General features: G+C 43.6%; 1 protein-coding gene across 8 annotated transcripts in view; it reads left to right on the top strand.

Moving 5' to 3' along the window:
* Positions 1 to 16564, top strand: part of lpp (LIM domain containing preferred translocation partner in lipoma) — a 389509-nt gene that overhangs the window by 282239 nt on the left and 90706 nt on the right. For all 8 annotated transcript variants that reach the window (XM_072572197.1, XM_072572192.1, XM_072572195.1 and 5 more), the window contains one exon: positions 13866 to 14561. In XM_072572197.1, the coding sequence (XP_072428298.1) occupies positions 13866 to 14561 (696 nt within the window). The remainder of the gene's footprint in view (positions 1 to 13865; positions 14562 to 16564) is intronic.

Genomic DNA, 16564 nt, shown 5'->3' with positions numbered 1-16564 from the left:
TCCTTACAGGACATATGTGAACTTTTTGGGTTGGGTTTTTGTGAAAATCCAACAGCTTTGTGGTCATTTTTATTGACATCACTCTTTCTAATTACCGAACTTAAAATTTAATTCACTTTACAAACCACCAGTGTGAGATTTCAACACGTTTCCTGAATCATTTCCAAGAATAATAATGCTCCCGGATTCTGTGGACTTTTTTTAGCTTGTTTGCACATTACCAGATCTTTGCAAAATTCTTGTGCAACTTGAAATTCTAATGACTTTGAAGGAATGTAATAGAGAAACAAATTGTAAAGTGTGTGAAACCATAATCCATAATGATTTAACACAATATTGGTTAAATTGCTAAATATCAACACAGCCACCATCTTTTCCAAGTCATTGAAAACATCCTCCAGTTGATGTTAAGATGTTATATAAATTCTATTTGTGAACGTGGCCCAAGATTGATCCAAAGAATGTAGTATTGATAAGTAAACGTCAGTTCTAACATGGTCCATTAAATAATAGTCTGCGGACAGATCAGGCAAATGAGAGGTGTGTGTGTGTTTGTGTGCGTGTTGCCACCTCGTCATCACTGCCTCTTGCACTCTATGTACATCTATAACATGTATGAAACCACCTGTCCGTTATCTCTGGCCATTACGTCTGTGTATTTCTTTTTATGCATTCTAACTCAGGATGTCAGCATCATTGGCAAAGCCAGTGTTTAATCCCTATCTCTCATAGCCATTGAGAACATGGTGATGAGCAGCCTTTTTTTTACATTAGATTCCCTACAATGTGGAAACAAGCCCTTCGGCCCAACAGGTCCATACCAACCCTCCGAAGAGCAACTCATCCAGACCCATCTCCCTCTAACCAATGCACCTAACACTATGGGCAATTTAGCATGGCCAATTCACCTGACCTGCACATCTTTGGACCGTGGGAGGAAGCCAGAGCACTCAGACGAAACCCATACAGACACGGGGAGAATGTGCAAACTACGCACAGGCAGTCGCCTGGGACCCTGATGCTGTGAGGCAGCAGTGTTAATGACTGAGCCACCATGCCGCCCCCTCTGCTGCAGTTCGTGTAGCTCAGGTAGGAAGGAGTTCCAGGATTTCAAACCACTTCCTCTAAAGCACTGTGATAGAGTGTAAAATGCCGATAGTGTGCCACCTGGAGGAGAACTTGTAAATAGTGGTATTCCCAATGGCATACCCTTATCCTTCGAAGTGTTAGAGGTCATGTGTTTGGAAGTTGATGTTGAAAATGCCTTCTTGAGTTGCTGCATTGTATCTCGCAAATAGTACACACTGCTTCCCTGTGTGTCCGTGGTGAAGGGAGTGAATGATGTAAAGTGTGAATAGGGTGTGAATGAAGTGGATTGCTTTGTCCTGAATGGTGACAAGCTTCTTGAGTGTTGTCAGTGCTGTACTCATCCAAGCAAGTGGGAAAGATGCACACAGATGAAAATAGTTGGATCCAAAGAGTTCCTGAAACATTACCTTGACACTGAGATAATTGACCTCCAATAACCACAATTGTCTATTTTTGTACTGGAGATGATTTCAACCCATGTAACTTTTCCACTTAATTCCCACTGATTTCAATTTTGTTTGTGCACCTTGACATATACTACAAGCGCATTCAAGGGAAGGAGGTAACTGAAGTGAGCATTAATTGCTTACAAAGTGAGACTGAAGAATCAAAAACAGGAAGCAAGAAAGTGGTAGAAGTTTTGAGCATGCACTTTGTGTCCGTTTTCATAAAAAGAAGACACAAAATTGTATTCCAGGAATTTTTGCAGAAAGTCAATCAGTAGAATAGCGAAAGAACTTAAACAATTACAATCACTAGAGAAAGAGTGTTCGAAAAACTAACAGAACTAAAGGCCATAGGACCAAATGACCTCCTCCCCTGGTATTTTTCAAGATGGTTGTAGAGAAGTTGGATACACTAGTTATAACTTGTCAGAGTTCGCGAGATTATGGAAAGGTCCCAGTGAAATGGAAAATCTCAAAATCAAAAAGCTTTATTCAGGAAAGGACAGAGACAGAAATCCGGAAGCAATTAACTGGCCTTTTGCCAAATTGGCAGAATTGCCAATTCCGTGGAGCATCACTCTCTTCTTTCTATGCAGTTCTCCATTGATTGCACCATGATTCTGTGTTGCCATACTCACATTATTGTGCCCTCACCAGCAGTGCAATTACTCACCGCTGCTGGACCTTCAAGGATTTTCATTACGAATGCCATATTTATTGTCCTGCTGTACACCAGATCAACCACTGTCAGCCATGAATACCTCTTGGGAAACAAAAAGTAAACATTCTGGAGGCACATAGATGGCATGGAACATGCTTCCTTGTAAAAAGAACCTCACATTCATAAATGTGTTGCTATCTTACGTTATCGACTGTCTTAGTGATGAGAACAAGCTACACAGGTTACCCATTTTTAGCACCAGACCATGTAAGACACCTGTCTAAGGAAGTGTTACACTTCACTAACCTGTCCATGAAGGAGGCCAGATGCTTGTATGCCAAAAAGAAAAACAGAAATTGCTGGAGAAACTCAACAAGCCTGGCAGCATCTGTGGAGAGAAAATAAAGTTAACTCTGCATTGCTGCTGCTCTGCAACTTGTGTGTCAGGTTGTCCAGTGCTCCCCAACAAGCCTGCCTCTTGCTCTCATCTCTGCATAGCACACGTCAATGAAGGCAAGAATTGTTGACACTGTGGCATCCTCTCTTGCCTAGATGCCTGGCCTCCAGTAGCTGTGTGAGTGCCAGTAACCCAACTGTTTCTTCTTTGGCCTGCTGCAGAGATGCGCCAGTGAAGGACTCACCAGCAGGTGCTCCTGACTCCGATCTAGATAAAACCCTGAGCAAGGTGTCAGCATCAGATTGCATGGAGACTGCTGGAGGCAGCCTTGCTGGCTGTTCCTCTGAAATATTATTACTCTCTTCCTCAAAGGTGCAGGCAGGCATTGCCCTTTTGACACAGAAACCATGTACAACCCATTGATAACTGTGGAAGATTAAACAGGCAAAGGTTATGGTATGTTGATAGTACATTAACATTCTGGCTAATGGGAGTGTAGCCCAGCAATCCATGGTACTTCTTACTGGTTTGCTGACGTATGGATGTTTCCACATCTCCACAGGACTGTTCCTCACCAGCAAAGACCCAGATCCTCTCTTCACAGGTCCCAATGTCAGGCACTCAACACATGCCCTAGCTGTTTCAACTTTTACTAGGCCATTTTCCCCTGGACTTAGAAAAAGGGTATGGATTGAGTGAGATGAAAATGGCTGGCATAACTGTTAGTGCTTGTGCAATTGGAGGAAAAGTGGTGAGGTGTCCCAGATGTGTGAGTAGGCAGTGCTGGGCCCATGTAGGGTTAGTGGTATGGTGATGGAGGAGGGGTTGGTAAGAAGGAGTGAGGGAAGACATTATTTAGTTGTGAGAGAAGTAGGTCATGAACCTGGTGAGAGGTAAGTGCAGTAGCAGAGGTAGAGTGAGTATGAGGAAGCAGAGAAAAGATGATGGAAATTATCCTGGTGGAGCAGCAAAGGTTATTGTCCTTTTTCCCTCAGCACTGTGCATTTCTCCAGGTGGTTGTGACCATACCGATGAACTTGGAGGCCTGGTGTCCTGAGCTCCTCTGGTACTGGGGGAAGAGGATGGCAATCCCCTGTACCACCCATTCACCAGGATCTGCTGCAGGTCCCTGTCTGTAGATTCGGCCGTCAGTATCCCCTTGTCTGCCATGTCTAGGGTAAATGTCTCAAACTGTGCAGGGCAGCTCTGCACTCACAGAGCTTGACAGGTTGCAAAAAGGTCTTTTAAAGATGGGTTCCTGAGGTACCCCGGTGATTGTCAAATACCTCCGCTTACAGTGAGTGGGGAGAATTGGACTAGCATTGAACATGAGGGAAGCTGTAGGGGTATGCTACCCAAATTAATGAGTCACGTTTGGGCGATAGCATGCGAGTATTAGCAAAACCTTACGGAGGGAAACCCCTATGAAATGTGAGCAAAACAAGCTGATTTAGCTGATTTCTGGTTAGGTTTATCCGAAAATGCGTATTGATGCGTTACTTGTGTTCGCTTCTACTCGGCCAGCCCCTGTTTACAGTCTGTTGTTGTGTTAACGGCTCAACCCACTCTCACAGCTCCTCATAGATCCCTGGTTTGGATATGATTCAATCTTCAATTACTTTGTGGACGTAATGTTCAGTTGCTTGTTGATAGATTTATGAGGTGTAGTGACTAATTCTCTGAAGTGCTAGTTTTATAGAGTAATAACCAGTTGCCATCTGTTTTATTTCTTGGCATAGAGCTGGATATCTGGGCACACTATTAATATGAATTATTCAGTACAGGAGACATATCATCTGTTGCTGAAAAACTCAGTTACTGGGAAATTTGGCGTGAGTCAAGTAGCAGGGAGTGATAATAGAAAGTACTGCGAAGGGGTTCGGAATTTAAAATGACATAAAGATGCGAGATAGCTCCTGAGAATTTGAAAGGAACCTGGAGCAATTGTAATGAGGTCAGCCAGGTAGACATCATAGAATATGAGTTGCCTGATTGGGCTGTTAATCAGGTCCAATCAGGGAGCCCTGGCTAACAGAGAAGAACAGAAGTGTCAGAGGTTCGGTTCACTCTGAGAGCTGGCACTGAGCGAACTGGATCAGTGTCACAGACTGTCCACATGTGAATAAAGGGTGACTTGGTGGCGGGATATTTCAGTGACTATGAGAGAAAAGCACGCTCCTGACGAAATTGAGTTGAGGTAAGCATTTCTGGCGTCATACCATTATTTGGGAAGCTTGACTCATTTGACCGTGCCATCAAAGACTGGGCCCAGTATGTGGAAAGAATGCATTAATGTTTTGCAGGCAAATGACACTGGGGCAGAAGAAAAGCAATAAGTAATTCTCCTGACAGCTTGTGGACCCGCAACTTTTTCAATTATTATAAGCCTAACTTTACCTGAAGCACGAGATATTAAAACCTTTCAAGAGTTGATGAATTTATTTAAGGAATATTATGACCCCAAGCGTCCTCAAATTCTGAAATACTATTGGTTTTACATGGCATTTGAGAACCGGGATATTGGTTTTGGGGTTTTTGTCGAGGTTAAGACGACCGGCAGAGGCATGTGACTTTGTTTCAACCCTTAATGAGATGCTGAGACACCGTTTGGTATGAGGGATTAATGATGTAATCGTGCAAAAGCACCTATTGCCTGAAGCCTAACTGGACTTCAAACAAGCACTACAACTGGCTTCATCATTGGAAAGTGCAGCAAGTGGAGTGTATGAGTTGCAGGGTATTCTGATGGAAGTCCCTCACCAGTCCAACTGAGCTTGGGGCGCACCATTTGAGTTAAGGCAATTGAATAGCCTCACTCAGGACATATCCTAAACAAAGGGATTCTAGATCAGCCCACAGCAAAACCCCAAAACAGAGCCAAGCGTTTTCCAAACCATTAAAACATTATTCAGGATTCGGGCCAGTAAGCCATTGTAGTTAATGCCAGTATGCAGACCGTAAAAGAGTCCCACAGGGCCTGAACTGAGAAGAACTCATAGATCAGTACTCAGGCAAGTGCACACCCTGGAAAGTCCACTACATCTGGCTTGGAATGGTTAGATTACTTAGCAACATCCAAATCAGAACCAAACAAAGTAAACATTTGGTGAAATGGTCACCTGGTTCTAATGGAGATCAATAACAACGTGGCTGTATCAGTAATTGCAGAAACAGTCTTTAATAAAATTCGCTCTGGACTCCAATCCTTAGGTTTGCGCAAGACCTCGGCTAGACTGAGAAACTATACCGGGGAACCTTTACAGATTAAGGGTACAACTTCTATTTTAGTCTCTTATGAAAAGTGCCTGGTTCAGTTACCAGTGATTGTAGTAAAAAGCTTAGGCCCAAGCTTGATGGGGTGAAACTGGTTGAGAATGATTCACTTTGATTGGCTCAACATTTTTTGATTAGAAAATGGCTGCCTGACTGAGGTCCTAATTAAATATCCAGAAGTTTATCAGGTAGGTCTAGGGACCATCAAAGGAGTAAGGCCCCCTTGCATGTTGACCAGGAAGCAATTGCACAATTCTGCAAGGCCTGCTCAGTGCCATTTGTATTACAGACAAAAGTAGAGGTAGAATTCAGAAGGCTGGAAAGTGATGGAATCTTCAAACCAGTGCAGTTTACAGAATGGACTGCACTGGGCATTTCAATTGTGAAGCCTGATGGGTCGGTTCACCTTTGTGGGATTTTAAACAAACAGTAAACTGCTTTTCACCGCAGGATAAATGCCCAAGCCCTTGCATCGACGATTCATACACAAAGCTGGCAGTTGGGCCGTCCTTCATGAAGCTGGATATGAGCTATGCTTGCTCGCAATTGCGGTTAGATGAGGATTCCCAGAAGTACGCTACAATTAATACCCACAGGGTTTGTACCAATATGCAAGACTACCATTTGGGCTATCATCAACCTGTGCAATTTTTCAGCAGATAATGGAGAACATCTTACAAGGTCTACCCCGGTCACCATTTGTGTAGATGATGTGCTAATAACATGGAATACCAATAAGTAGCACTTAGAGAACTTAGACAGAGTCCTTAGATGTTTCTTCCAGACGGGCATACACCTGAGAAGGGAACAATGTGTGTTCCAGGCACCTCAAGTGACTTACTTGGGACACAGAGTCGACAAGACCAGGTTACATCTATTGGCAGATAAAGTGAGTGTGATCAAAGGTGCCCCGGCTCTCACCTCTGTACTGGAGCTTAGATCTTTCCTTAGGCTAGTGAATTATTACAGAAAGTTCATACATAACCTTGCCTCCAAGCCAGCGTTTTTGCATCAACTCTAAAAAAGGGTTAGCTTTACAAAATGTCGCATAGCTGAGATATAGCTTTCAGGGAAATGAAGAAATAGCTATCCTCTTAGGTTTTGCCATATCATGATCCCAAGTGAATCTAATATTAACATGTGATGCCTCCCCATATGGCATTAGAATAGTGTTAGATCATAGCTGGCTCAATGGAGAGGAATGCCCAAATGTGTATGCATCCAGGACTTTGACTAATGCAGAGCATAAATATGCCCAGATAGAGAAGGAAGGTTTGGTGGTCATATTTCGAGTCAGAAAGTTCTATCAATATGTTTACGGATGTAGATTTGTGATCATAACAGAACACAAACCCCTGCCAGGTCTACTTAAAGAAGACAAGACAGTGCAGCCCCTAACTTCAGACCAAATTCAGCAGTGGGCTCTGATACTAACTGTGTATAAGAACACCATTCAGGAGGCCAAGCAGCAAACTGAACTGCCTTCTGCTGGTAGATACATCACCAGTGGTACTGCCACTGGAGGCGAATGGTTTTAAATTTTCTTGACACATTTACACTCACAGATGACAATATCAAATTTTGGACACAGAAAGATCGGGTCCTGGCAAAACTGAAACAGCTGGTGATGATGAGGAAAGCAAAGGTCACAACCGGAATTGAACCCTTTTGTACCTGGAGAGACCAGATCACTGTAGAGGATAGCATACTATTATGTGGAGCAAGAGTGATTGTCCTGAGTAAAGGTTGCCACCGGATACTGCTGAACTCCACCAGGATCATCCAGGAGTTTACAAAATAAAGAAGTTGGTGAGAAGTTATGTTGCTGCCAGGATTGGATGCAGATATAGCTGCATTGGTGGGCGGTGCCCAGAGTGCCAACAACGACTCTGGGAAATTACTGCCAGCAGCTTCACTGCATTCATAGTAATGGCCGAGTTATCCCTGGACTCAGTTACAGGTCGACTATGCAGATCCTTTCATGGGCTCAATGTTCTTAGTCATTGTGTTTGGACGTGTGGAGAGTTCATTTGTCAAACACATGGATGACTATAGAAAATCTGCACGCATATTTTGCAATACACGGACTCCAAGAAGTGTTGGTCACAGATAACGTTCCACCATTTACCAGCAGGAAACTTGAGTATTTCCTAAAGTTGAATGGTATTTGACATATGAGGACAGCCCCATACCATCCATCATCCAATGGCATGGCAAAAAGAGCAGTCCAAACCTTGAAGGGAGGCTTAAAGAAACAGCTTACAGCTATATTAAATATGAAACTGTCCCAACTGCTATTTGATTCTAGGACTACCCCTCATTCAGCCACAGGGATAGCTCCAGCAGAGTTGATAATAGGGAGAAGATTCAGTACCAGGTTAAAGCTGATCTTCCTGGATCTGGTGGGGGTGGTGAAATCACATCAGGAGTTCTAACGCGAGACACAAGACTCTGCTAAGCAAGACAGGTGAATTTTGATGTAGGAACCATGGGAATGGCCCTGCATGGGTAAGAGGCATGGTCAACTTGAGGTCAGGTCTAGTGACGTATAAAGTTCAGGTAGGTGCAATTGACCTGAACAAGCATGTAGGCTACATGAAAGCTGCAAATTCACAAACGACGTGAGACAAAAATGTGCCCGGCTTCTCAATATTGTTTCCGACTGTTTTGAAACCTGTGGATTCTCCCTCTCATTCCTGATGAAGGGCTCTTGCCGAAACGTTGATTTTCCTGCTCCTCGGATGCTGTCTGACCTGCTGTGCTTTTCCAGCACCACTCTAATCTAGATTCCGATCTCCAGCATCTGCAGTCCTCTCTTTCACCTAGTTGGTTGTCCCTCTCCATCAAGCATTAAAGATAACTCGGAATCTAAGATGGCGGATGTCATCACCTTAATTCCTTTGCTGCCTGTAGAAGAGAATGAATTTTTTTCTGAGACGCTTCGGGTGCAAGAGGAGAGCTACTGTGTGTTACACACTGCTTGTATCACTGGGGTTGGAAGGGATTCCTCCTCACTTCAGAATCTGGCTCTACGCTGCAATCATTGGTCTGAATTTTTGTTCCAACTTCAGGAGCATAGGGTTGAGAGAATTCCTGAATGGAAACTGAATCGGGACAAAGTGCTCCAGATAGTGAGATTGTGATTCAGGGATTATTTATGAGAGCTGACCTTGTTGTCCCATGCACCCCAAGAAACAGGGTAGAGGCAGCCACAGGAGCTACAGGTGAATGAAGGCACTCATGTGATCCAAGACTTTGCCCCAGCTGGAAAACCTACCAGAACACCAGAAAGCCTTCTTGCTCCCATCACAGCCTCACTCCCCCTTTCAGTACTCTCCATAGATCCTCCAGCTGCCATCCTTATATGCCCCATACACACATTCTTTCTAATTCTCATCCTACCATAGCTCCATATTAAGATGGTGAGCATCTTGGAGGGGAACCTGCCAGTGGTGGTGTCCCTGTGCATCTACTGCTCTTGACCTTCTGGATGGCAGTGGTCTGGAAGGGGTTGTTAAAGGAACTTTGGTGAGTTATTGCCGTGCATCTTGTAGATGGTACACATTGCTGCTACTGAACTTCGGTAGTGGAGGGGATGAATGTCAAAGGCTGTAGATTGATTGCTAGTCAAGTGGGCTGCTTTGCTCTAGATGGTGTTGAACTTCTTGAGTGTAATTGAAACTGAGCGCAACCAGGCAAGTAGAGAATATTTCATCACAGTCCTGATTTGTGCCTTGTAGATGATAGACAGGTTTTGAGGAGTTCGGAGGTGAGTTGCTCACTGCAGAATTCCCGACCCCTGACCTGCTTTATAATCACAGTAATTACATGACAACTCCCGTTCAGTTTCCAGTCAATGATTACCCCAGTGAAGTTGATAGTAGGGGATTTATTTAGGGCAATTTCATTGAATGTCAAAGAGAAATAGATACTAACTTGTTAGAGATGGTCATTTCCTGGCATTTTTATGGTAAGTATGTTACTTGCTACTTTCATCCCAAGGCTGGATATTGTCTAGGTGTTACTGCATTTGGATATGGATATAGGGGAGGTGATAGCCTAGTGGTATTATCACTAGACTGTTAATCCAGAGAACCAGATAACATTCTGGGGACTCTGGTTTGAATCCTGCCTGGCAGATGGTGGAATTTGAATTCAATAAATATCTGGAATTAAGAATCTAATGATGACCATGAGCCTATTGTTGATTTTAGGGAACACCCATCTGGTTCATTAATGTTCTTGAAGAAAGAAATTGCCATCCTTACCTGGTCTAGCCTACATGTGATTCCAGACCAAAAGCAACGTGGTTGACTCTTAACTGCCTACTGGCCATTTAAAGATGGGCAATAAATGCTGCATAGCCAACAATTTCCTCATCCCATGAATAAATAAAGAAAAAAAAGTGACGAGTCCTAAATGGTGCTGAATGTCATGCAATTGTCAGTGAACATCCCCAATGCTGATCTTATGGTAGAGGGAAGGTCAATGATGAAGCAACTGAAGATGCTTGGACCTGGAACAGTAGGCATACAGTGTACAGTCCTACCATAAATATGAACAAATACCAAAATCTAGTGCTCAGGAACAAACATAACTTGAAATTTCTCAAGGATATTGAAATAGAAAGGACAAGTAGTGATGTTTGAACTGTACAGAATCTTCCTCAGATGTTATCTGAGCAGCATTGTGGCTTAGTGGTTAGCACTGTTGTCGGTCAGCATGGGGGATCTGTACTTGCGTCTACTCTCGGACAACTGTCTGGGGGTTGTTTGTACACTCTCCCTGATGTCTGCGTGGGTTTCTTCCAGGTGCTCCTGTTTCTTCTCATAGTGTCCAGGGATGTGCAGGTTAGGTGGATTAGCCATGGGAAATGCAAGGTTACAGGGAAACGGTATGAGGGTGGGTGTGGGTGGGATGCTATTTGGAGGATCAACATGGATTTGATGCGCACAATGACTGACTTCCACATTGTATCAGGATTCTATGATTCATCTGAAGTACTGTGTTCAGTTCTGAGTACTGCAAATGAGCAGGGATACTTCAAATCTGAATTTTCCAGACTAAGAGTGGAACTTTTAGATGGTGAAATTCTGAGAATGGTTTATATAGCTTAGTATACTCTTGAGTTTAAATGATTAAGGAGTTATCTATTTAAGATATTGCAGAATATAAAGCAACTCATTGGGATATATACAGAGAAATATTTGTTCAGATTCAGAGAACTCCAGATCCAAGTATCTGGGCGGCACGGTGACACAGTGGTTAGCACTGCTGCCTCACAGCGCCAGAGACCCGGGTTCAATTCCTGCCTCAGGCGACTCTCTGTGTGGAGTTTGCACATTCTCCCCGTGTCAGCGTGGGTTTCCTCCGGGTGCTCCGGTTTCCTCCCACATTCCAAAAACGTGCAGGTTAGGTGAATTGGCCATGCTAAATTGCCCATAGTGTTGGGTGAAGGGGTAAATGTAGGGGAATGGGTCTGGGTGGGTTGCACTTCGACAGGTCGGTGTGGACTTGTTGGGCCGAAGGGCCTGTTTCCACACTAAGTAATCTAATCATAATTTAAAAACTAGACTGTGGGTATCAGGGACTGATGGGAGCTTTTGTGAGTGGCAGCCTTTGTTGTACTTTGTTGTACTTCTTGTTTAAGAGAAAGTAAGCTGTTGCAATCCAGTCAGAGTGAAAGGCAGGGCACGCAGTATTCCAATTAGAGTGAGAGGGGAATGGACAGTAATCCAGTCAGTGTGAGAGTGAAGACAGACAGTAATCCAGTCAAAGTAAGAGGAAACAGACAATAATCCAGTCAGATTGAGAGGGGAGGCAGAGAGTAATCCCAGTCAGAGTGAGAGGGAGGACAGAGAGTAATCCAATCAGTGTGAAAGGAAACAGTAATCCAGTCAGAGTCGGGGGGGGGGGGGGGGTGGTGTGGAGTCAACAGAGAGTAATCCAGTCAGGGTGGGGAACACACAGTAATCCCAGTCAAAGTGAGGGGGGAGGGAACAGAGAGTAATCCAGTCAAAGTGGAGAACAGACAGTAATCCAGTCAAAATGAGAGAAAACAGACAGTAATCCAGTCAGAATGAGAGGGGAGGCAGAAAGTAATCCAGTCAGAGGCAGAGTAGGGGGACATACAGTAATCCCAGTCAGAGTGAGAAGGGAATTGGCAGTAATTCAGTCAAGTAAGAAGGGGAATAGGCAGTATTCCAGTCAGAAGGAGAGTGTGAACAGGCAGTAAGCCAAGTGATTGACAGTATGTGTGTCTGACCAGGAATACCTGGTGGGATACAGTTGGGAGAGAGAGAGAAAGCCATATTTGCATGCAGATGATTTTCCTTGTTACTGTTGTGAGTTTTCGTTGCCACTGATTTCCCCTGGCCCCCTCGATTGCCTTGAGCTGTTCCAATATTTTTCTAGCAACCTTGATTGTTATTTAATGAAATTGGACTTTAATGTCTGTGTTACTTTCTTGCAGATGTTGAATAGCCTTAAAAATCTTTCTGAATGTCCAACATGTGTTCACACAGTAATATCCCAAAGGTGACACCCTGAACAAACATTTATACTTTTGCCTTTTTACATAAAATTACACTAAGTTTCCAGCACAGAAATAGACCATTGCGCCCATCTGCAGTCTATACAGTTCTATACAGGCCTCCCTCCCCACCCTTCAAGTCTCTTTATATCACTGTATCAGCAAATGCTCTATATCTTTCTGCCTTTCTTTTTCTACATGCTCATCTAACTTCCGTTCAATGTATTATGATGTAAGGTTCTGGATTTATATATTTGGATTTCAGAATATTGGCATGTGAAGTGGGTTTAACAAAGAAAGAACTAGGTTAGACAACACTGACAGAACAGTGACCCAATCCAGTACATGTCAGAGAACAGTGACCTACCTTTGTGTTACTGGAAAACTATGATGGTTTGCAATAGCTGGGGCAAATATTGAGGGAAATGAGCTTGGTTTTGATTCAGGATAATCAAGGATTGATTTTAGCTTAGGAAACTCAGAGACTGAATGTTTTTTAGGCCAATTTGGTGGAGACTTGCCTGGGATCAGAAGCAAATATAGTTTCTCACCTGGAAAGAAGTATCAGATAGTTCACAGAAAGCACAATTAGACTGTTAGAGAGAGTAATTTGTGGCAAAAGTGGGTACTGCAGATGCTGGAGATCAGAGTCACGAGAGTGGTGCTGGAAAAGCACAGCATGTCAGGCAGCAGCCGAGGAGCGGGAGAATCGACATTTCGGGCAAAAGCCCTTCATCAGGAATTTGTGCTTCATCCAAAACAGGAGTATTTGTTTAGAAATCTGCAGGTTGTTAGTAGCTGAGAAAGTCTGAGCTTTACGTCTTATGCGCATTCGCGTAAAAAGACTTTACAGTTCACAGGAAATAACGGGGATAATCAGTTAAGTTAAACCTAAAGATTTGTTATGGAGTCTATAGGGTATATCTAAATGCATAATGTCAAGAAATGGGATGAGACTTTGTTTTGCTGTGTGTATTTCAAGTTCTATATTTAGAAAGCCTAGATTTTTTTTCTTTTGTGAAGTAAGCTTCTAAAGAAGCTAAAGAAACTCTTGTGCAACTATGTTTCAGTGACTGGCCACCACTTTAACTAAAACAAAATTAAAAAGTCATCTATCACGGCAGGTTTCATTCTGGAATCTGACTGGTCCAGTGGCAACATCAGCTTCGATCGTAACAATATCCACATTATTCACCTCAATCACTCTATATAAGGCCAAGCCCATTTGCTGTATAAAGAGGTTTCTCCTGAATGCCTGATGGGATTCATTAATGACTGTCTTCTTTAAATAGCTTCTGGTCTCCCACACAAACGGAAATATCTTTTTACTGTCTACACTGTCAAACTCTTTTAGTAACCTTAAAGACATCTAACAGATCACTGTACTCAGCCTTCTCCTTTTCAAAAGAGAGGAGCAGGTACAACCTGGCTTGGTCCTCATGGAACATCTTTTTTCTTCTTTTTCAGAGCCATGGAGTCACCTCAACCATCAGTTCTTCAACTCCTCAAACTCCAATAACGTCGGCTTCTCACAGTCCAGTGATTGGGCATCAGCGGATGGTTATCCCCTCTCAGCCACTTCTAACAGCTACCAAGAAGACAGCTGCAAAGCCCCATCCTACCCAGGGCATTGGTATGGCCCCAAAGACCCAACCCCAACCTGTTCCAGCCTCCTACACCACAGCCTCCACTCCTGCCCGACCTGCATTCAATGTGCAGGTTAAATCAGCACAACCCAATCCCAATTTCATGCCACAGGGGCTTCAACAACCAGGCCTAGACCCTGCCACTTCTCAGTACCAGCAGTATAACCTGCAGCCAACTAGGTTTCCCGAACCAGCTCCACCGATACAGACTTACACTCAACAGCCCCGCTCCACTGACCATGGGTATGGGGCACAGCCCACACGCTACACTGACCCAGGTTACACTTATAATCCTTCACCGAATCGCTACCAAGATCATCGGGCTGTTGCTCCAGCACCAGCAGTTGGAGTGGGTTATGCTGGTGACCCAGCATATGGAGCTCCGAATACCTGGAGACCCGAAGCACCTTATACCCACAATGCTCCTGGACCAAACCCTAATGCCTATCATCAACTGGCTCCTAGCAAGAAAACCTACATCACAGACCAAACACCAGGACCTCTGCAACAACCTAAGGTACGAGTGCATCTCATGTTAAGAGTGTTGTATGTTTGCCTGAAGGACATTTTCATGTCCTTTGTTTGTGGGTCTCCCCATCTTCACCTCCCTCACCCACAGGTCCAGACCATTCATACCGAAGTTTGATTCAAAAAGTGTGCCGCTGGAAAGGCGCAGCATCCCAGGAGCAGAAGAGTCAATGTTTCAGGCATAAACCCTTCATCAGGAATGTGTGGGGAGAAGGGGGCTGAGAGATAAATAGGGTGGCTGGGGGAAGATAGCTGGGAAGGTGATAGGTAGATGCAGGTGGTGGTGGGGGGCGGGGGGGTAGGTAATTGAGATAGGTCAGTGGTGAGGATGGAGTGGACAGATGGGAAGGAAGATGGACAGGTAGGAAGGTCAAGAGGGCGGTTCTGGGTTTGATTGTTGGATCTGGGATGAAGTGGGGGGATGGGAGATTAGGCAGCTAATGAAGTAGATGTTAATGCTGTGTGGTTGAAGGGTCCCAAGCCAGAAGGTGAGGTGTTTTTCCTCCAATCATTGGGTGGCTTGGATGTGACGGTGGAGGAGGCCCAGGACTCGCAAGTCCTTGGTGGAGTGGGAGGAGGAGTTGTCATGTGGTTATCAGTCTGTGTTCTATTGAAAACAGGCACTGTGCTTCCAGACTATTCTGTGATCATAAAGTATACATAACTTCATGAGGATGTGACAGGTTGTTACATAAATTCTCCCTTTCCTGTTCTCTTCGATCTTCAATAGTATTCTGAGCTCTGGTTTTAATGCTTTACTTCATTTTCTCAATTGAGATGCATAATAGGAATTTCCGAATCATTACTCCCAAATTCCTGCTGTAACTTCAGGTATAAAAGAATGGTGTAAATGCAAACAAGTGCTACTTTATTCTAGTACTCCATGGTGTAAGATATTGAGGAGAATCCATTGGGAATGCTCCCTGACACAATCCTCTACATAAGGTCTTAACTTTCAAATTTAAGAGGAGGTTGCACAAATACATGAGATAGAAAGGTATACAAAGACATAGTGACATAGGAAGATGAGAAAGGATAGGAAAAAGCTGACTTTGAGCAAAAACATGGACTTAATGGCCTGAATGGCCTGTTTCTAGATTGTAAATACTGCGTACCAGTGCTGAAGTTGTGACTCAGAATTGTATCTAGACTGGAAACTATGAATGATGAGTCTGTAGAATCTCTCAGGTCATGTCAGAGCCCGTGTAATTTTCAGTGACTCTCTCTGAACAGACTCTCTTGCTAATTAATAGAAACGTCTGTGAAGAGGGCAAAGGGATTTGGGACTTCTTGTATTCACATTATTAGAAGCTCGTACTCTGGTACAAAATCAGAAAAATTATTGGGACTTTGGCTTATAAATCTTGTGGGATGTAGGATGAAGGTCAGGCAATGATATTTAAGTTGTCTGGAGTCTTGGACAGACTCTATTTGTTCCTGCTGAACACGTCCATCCTAGGGAGGAGATGAAGTGCTGATTGTTCAGAATGATATTTTATCAGTGTACGAGCATGGATAGAGGATTGGCTAACTATTGGAAGATAAAAAACTTGGGATAGCAAACCATAACTCATGGATTGGTACAGGGATCAGTGCTGTGGCCAAGATTATTTACAATAAATATGAGTGGTGTGGATGAAGAAGGTGTGGCAATTTTGTGGATGACACTAAAGTAGGTGGGAGGGCAAATAGTGAGAAAGACATAAAGAGTTGTTAGAGAGACATAGACAGGTCAAGTGATTGGATAAAAGCTTGGCGGATGGAATTAAATATTGAAAAATGTGAGATTATGCACTTTGAAAGGAAGAGAAGAGCTGAATCTTATTTAACTGGGGACAGACTGCAGAAAGATGCAGCGTAGAGGGATAAGGTGGTCTTCATATGTGAATCACAAAGCCATCAGCCAGGTTCAGTGAGTAATAGGGAAATCAAATGGAATATTGGTCTTTATTTCAAAGAGAATTGAGTATAAAGCATAAAGGCTAAACCTAT

This window comes from Chiloscyllium punctatum, chromosome 6 (genome assembly GCF_047496795.1).
Source record: "Chiloscyllium punctatum isolate Juve2018m chromosome 6, sChiPun1.3, whole genome shotgun sequence".
Classification (NCBI taxonomy): Eukaryota; Metazoa; Chordata; class Chondrichthyes; order Orectolobiformes; family Hemiscylliidae; genus Chiloscyllium; species Chiloscyllium punctatum.
This window is presented reverse-complemented; position numbering and strand designations above follow the sequence as displayed.